Source organism: Salvelinus sp. IW2-2015, unplaced genomic scaffold (assembly GCF_002910315.2).
Source record: "Salvelinus sp. IW2-2015 unplaced genomic scaffold, ASM291031v2 Un_scaffold1953, whole genome shotgun sequence".
Lineage (NCBI taxonomy): Eukaryota > Metazoa > Chordata > Actinopteri > Salmoniformes > Salmonidae > Salvelinus > Salvelinus sp. IW2-2015.
The window spans coordinates 202,267-207,823 of record NW_019943308.1 but is presented as its reverse complement, the minus strand read 5'-3'; the positions used below and the strand labels follow the sequence as shown (position 1 = coordinate 207,823).

Genomic DNA, 5,557 nt, shown 5'->3' with positions numbered 1-5,557 from the left:
GCACGGCCTTTTCGTCAGAGCTTTAACGTATCGTGCCTTATGGCCGTTCGTCAGAGCTTTACGTATCGGCCTCACGAGCCTTGCGTCAGAGCTTTACGTACGGCCTTATGGCCTTCGTCAGAGCTTTACGTATCGTCGGCCTTAGTTGGCTTCTTCTTGCTCGCATGAGCCTTTACGTATCGGCCTTCATGTCGTCAGACTTCGATCGTCGCTCTCAGGCTTTACGTACTCGGCCTTATGGCCTTCGTTCAGAGCTTTACGTATTCGGCCTCACGGCCTTCGTCAGAGCTTTACGTGTCGGCCTCACTCCCCGGCCTTGCGACAGAGTTTTACGTATCGCCTCTGGCTTCGACAAGCTTTCGTATCGGCCTCACGGCCTTCGTCAAGCTTCTACGTATCGGCCCCTCACGGCATTCGTCAGAGCTTTACGTATGGCTTCAGCGGCCTTACGTCAGAGCTTTACGTATCGGCCTCACGGGCTTCGTCAGAGCTTTTACGTATCCGGCCTCACAGCTCGTCAGAGCTTTACGTATCGGCCTCACGGCTTCCGTCAGAGCTTTACGTATCGGCCTCACAGCTTCGTCCGAGCTTTACGTATCGGTCACACGGCCTGTCGACAGAGCTTTACGTATCGGCCTCAAACAGCCTTCGTCGAGCTTTACGTATCGGCTCACGGCTTGTCAGAGCTTTACGTATGGCCTCAAGGCTTCGTCAGAAGCTTTTACGTGTCCGGCCTCACGGCTTCGTCAGAGCTTTACGTATCGCCTCACGGCCTTCGTCAGAGCTTTCACGTATCTGGCTCAAGGCTTCGTCAGAGCTTTACGGTGTCGCCTCACGGCCTTGGTCAGAGCTTTACGTGTCGGCCACGGCCTTGCGTCAGAGCTTTACGGTGTGGCTGTCATGGCCTTACCTCAGAGCTTTACGTATCGGCCTCCACGGCCCTTCGTCAGAGCTTTACGTATCGACCTCCACGCCTTCCGTCAGAAGCCTTTACGTATCGACCACAACGGCCTTCGTCAGAAGTTTTCGTATCGGCCACACGGCTTCGTCAGAGCTTTACGTTCGGCCACACCGGCCTTCGTCAGAAGCTTTACGTATTCGGCCCGACGGCCTTCGTCAAGAGCTTTACGTATCGTCACACGGCCATTCGTCAGAGCTTTACGTGTCGGCCCACGCCTTCGTCAGAGCTTATCGTATCGGAGCTCACGGCTTCGTCAGAGTTTACGCTATCGGGCTCAAGGCCTTCGTCAGAGCTTTACGTGTCGGCCTCGTGGCTTCGTCAGAGCTTTAAGCGTATCGGCCTCACGGTCTTCGTCAGAGCTTTACGTATCGGCCTCACGGTTCTTCGTCAGAGCTTTACGCTGTCGGCCTCGTGGCTTCGTCAGAGCTTTACGTATCGGCCTCTGTGGCTTTCGTCAGAGCTTTACGTATCGGCCTCGTGGCCTCGTCAGAGCTTTAAGTATCGGCCTCACGGCCTTCGTCAGAGCTTTAACGTAATCGGCCTCTGGCCTTCCTCAAGAGCTTTACGTATCGGCTACGGCCCTTCGTCAGAGTTTTTATGAGTGTTTTAAATTAGCATCCTTATGTAGAGCCTAGCCCCACCCACATCCGTATCCATCGCATCGAAAGGGTTGGAGGCGAAGGAAAAACAAAATAAGTGCTAACCACATATAAATTGCATTTTCATAAATGTATATCAAATGTAATAAATAAAACGTATTAAAACGTCTGTAAAACCACAATGCAAAGACATGACCTGTGATGTTTAGTGGTTCTAACTTGCCGTATGAAGTCCCCTGTGTGGGTGAGTGTGTCCGCAATAGCCGGCGCAGCTGTGGTGTGATCGGGGTTGTTGAGAGACTGTGGTGCTAGAGACAGCGTCTGCATCGGTTACATACTCCTCCATACGCCACACTGGACACGCAAAGCTCCTGCCAAGCCTACACACACACCAACACCCAAACACACACACCACACAACACTCTCTAACAAACCACGACTCTCTAAGTCAACACCCGAGTCCCCACTAACAACCCAGAGTCTAGAGCCCCCCACTACCCCAATATCCCCACGAACACAGCTCTAGAGTCCCCTACCGTTAGATCCATAACCCAGAGCTCTAGAGTCCCCCACGAACAACCCAGAGCTCTAGGTCCCCCACTAACAACAGAGCTTTAGAGTCCCCCCTACACAACCAGGCTTCTAGAGTCCCCACTAAAACCCAGAGTTCTAGAGTCCCCCACTAACAACCACAGCTAGGTCACTACACAGAGTCCTCCACTAACAACCAGACTTCTAGAGTCCCCCTAACAACCCGAGCTCTAGAGTTCCCCACTAACACCGAGCTCTAGAGTCCCCCACTAACAACCCAGAGTCGCCCACGTAACAACCCAGAGCCTCTAAGTCCCCCACTAACAACCAGAGCTCTCGAGGTTCCCCACTAACAACCCAGAGCTCTAGAGTCCCCCACTAACAACGCCTAGAGTCCCCCCTACAACCCAGAGGTCCCTCAAACCAGATCCCCTAAACAACCCAGAGCTCTAGAGTCCCCCACTAAACAACAACGGTCCACTAACGAGCTCTAGAGTTCCCCAAACAATAGACTAACAACCCAGGCTTCTAGAGTCCCCATACACAAACCAACTCTAGAGTCCCACTTACAATCCCAGAGCTCAGCTCCCCGTTAACAACCCAGAGCTCAAGCCATAGAGAGTTAACCCATAAACCCAGAGCCTCTAGAGTTCCCTTAATCAACCCAGAGCTTAGAGTCCATACAACCACTCTATCCTAACACCAGAGCTCTAGAGTCCCATACAACCCGAGTCTAGAGTCCACACCAGGGTCTAAGTTCCCTTAAGACCCAGAGCTCTAGAGTCCCCATTAACAACCCAGAGTCTAGAGTCCCACTACACCAGAGCTCAGTCCCCCACTAACAACCAGAGCTCTAGAGCCTACAAGAGTCCCACTAACGACCCAGAGCTCTAGAGTCCCACCACAAACCCGAAGCTCTAGCAGTCCCCACTAACAACCCAGAGCTCTTAGAGTCCCCATACACCGCAGAGCTCTAAGTCCCACTTAAAACCAGAGTCTAGAGTCCCCCACTAACAACCCAGAGTCCCCACTAACAACCGAGCTCTAGAGTCCCCCACTAACAACCAGAGCTCTAGAGTCCCCATAACAACCCAGAGCTCTAGAGATCCCTCACAACCCAGAGTCCCACTAACAACCGCAGAGCTCTAGAGTCCCTCCCACTAACAACCCATGAGTCCCCCTAACAACCAGAGCTCAGCCCACTCAACCCAGAGCTCTAGAGTTCCCTAACACAAGCTTAGTCCCTACAACCCAGAGCCCATCGACTTATCGCACTCACAACCGATCCACACTAACACCAGAGTCCTACGTCTAGAGTTCCCCCATACAACCCAGCAGCTTAGAGTCCCCCATAACAACGACCTAGAGTCCCTACCAGGCTTAGAGTCCCAATTAACAACGCCCAGAGCTCTAGAGTCCCCCATTAACAACCAGAGCTCTAGAGTCCCCCATTAACAACCCAGAGCTCTAGAGTCCCCATTAACACCAAGCTCTAGAGTTCCCTTCAACGTCAGAGTTCCCCACTACAACCAGAGTCCCCATTAACAACCAGAGCCTTAGAGTCCCCACTAACAACCCAGAGCTCTAGAGTCCCATAACAACCAGAAGGCTCTAGAGTACCATACTAACTACCTCAGCATGTGTGTCTCCAGGGTTCTGTTTGTCGTTCTTTAGGAAAGCTCGGAAAGCAAGGGTCATCTCTCTGCACTGCACTAATCAAAAAACACACCATACAATATTACAACCACCTGTGTGTGAATGAGAGTAGAATGAGGAGAGGGACAGCAGACAGAGACAGAGAGACGGAGAGAGAGACAGAGAGAGGACCAGAGAAGAGAGACAGAGAGAGAGACAGAGAGAGAGACAGAGGAGAGACAGAGACAGAGAGACAGAGACAAGAGAGAAAGAGACAGAGAGACAGAGACAAGAGAGTGTACTTTCCTTGTCTATGGTGAGTAGGTGCAGTAAGGGTTAGTTATTGAGGTAGTTGCTGTAACGCTCTGAGTTTGGAGCAGAAAATTTCACCACCACACATCAGCGAACACACTGATCGCCTCCCACTGCTGCAGTTAGACCAGCTTCTGATAGAAACATACCGACAACAACACAATTAGTGTCAAAAGAAAGGGAGAGGGGGAGTGTGTGTAACATGTGTGTGTGTTGTGTGTAGTAGCTGGTTGATGTCCAGTAATGTTGTTGTGTATGTGTCCGCTGTGTGTTGTGTACCTGTTGACGTCCAGAATGTGTGTTTGTGTGTGTATGTTGCGTGCGTGCCGTGTGTGTGTGTTTGACGTCCAGAATGTGTGTTTTGTGTGTGGTATGTGCGCGTGTGTCCGTGTGTGTGTACCTGTTGACGTCCAGAATGTGTGTTTGTGTGTGTATGTGCGCGTGCGTCGTGTGTGTGTACCTGTTGACGTCCAAATGTGTGTTACTGGTGTGAGGACCATGTTGATGTGAGCAGAGCTGAGGATGGCTCTGTTAGACTGAAGAGCTGCCAGCAGGGGATCGTGGTACACCCTCATCACTGACTCCAGCCTCCTCACATAAACACACTCACTGATATACAGCTCCTCACCACTACACCACGCCACTTCCTAGACAGACAGCCAGAGAGAGACAGAGAGACACACAAACAGACAGACAGCCAGGTAATTTCTGATTTGAAGTATAAAGTCAAAGATTAAGGAACATATCACACACACACACACACACACACACACAACACACACACACACACACACACCACACACACACACACACACACACAACACACACACACACACACACACACCACCTTTTGTATCTCTGGGACAGGACTGAGGAGTCTTGTGGACCCCTCTCTGTATGAAACACAGAGCTCCTCTCCTCCTTCTGTCTTCTCTCCTCTTCTCTCCTCTCCTTCCTCCACTCCTCTCTTCTCCTTCTCTCCTCTTCTCTCCTCTCCTTCCTCCACTCCTCTCTTCTCTCCTCCTTCTTTCCTTTTCTCCCCCCATCGTCTCAGGAAGAGAGAAAGGAACTCCAGTGGTCTGGTCTGAGGCATGGAGGAGAGAGAGAGAGAGAGAGAGACAGAGAGACAGAGAGAGAGCGAGAGAGCGAGAGAGCGAGGATAGGTCAAATATATATTTTTTTAAAGCCATTTGAAGGAAGTGTTTTATTGCAGAACTCACCTCCTCTGTTGCCAGTGCTGTGAGACCCTCAGTCAGAGCTACAGTCACCTCCTTAGAGACACTCAGATGATCTAGAGCTACCGCCTCCCATAGAAACTGACCTAGAAACAGATCACACAGAGAGAAACTGACCTAGAAACAGATCACACAGAGAAACTGACCTAGGAACAGATCACACAGAGAGAAACTGACCTAGGAACAGATCACACAGAGAAACTGACCTAGGAACAGATCACACAGAGAAACTGACCTAGGAACAGATCACACAGAGAGAAACTGACCTAGGAACAGATCACACA

At 51.1% G+C, this 5,557-nt stretch overlaps 1 protein-coding gene across 1 annotated transcript in view; it reads right to left on the bottom strand.

The window, feature by feature from the left end:
• LOC112072536 (epithelial cell-transforming sequence 2 oncogene-like) overlaps positions 1-5,557 on the bottom strand; it is a 45,136-nt gene that overhangs the window by 2,454 nt on the left and 37,125 nt on the right. Inside the window, 4 exon segments of the mRNA XM_070439834.1 lie at positions 1,780-1,832; positions 4,499-4,685; positions 4,883-5,122; positions 5,259-5,359. Coding sequence (XP_070295935.1) covers positions 1,780-1,832; positions 4,499-4,685; positions 4,883-5,122; positions 5,259-5,359 — 581 coding nt within the window.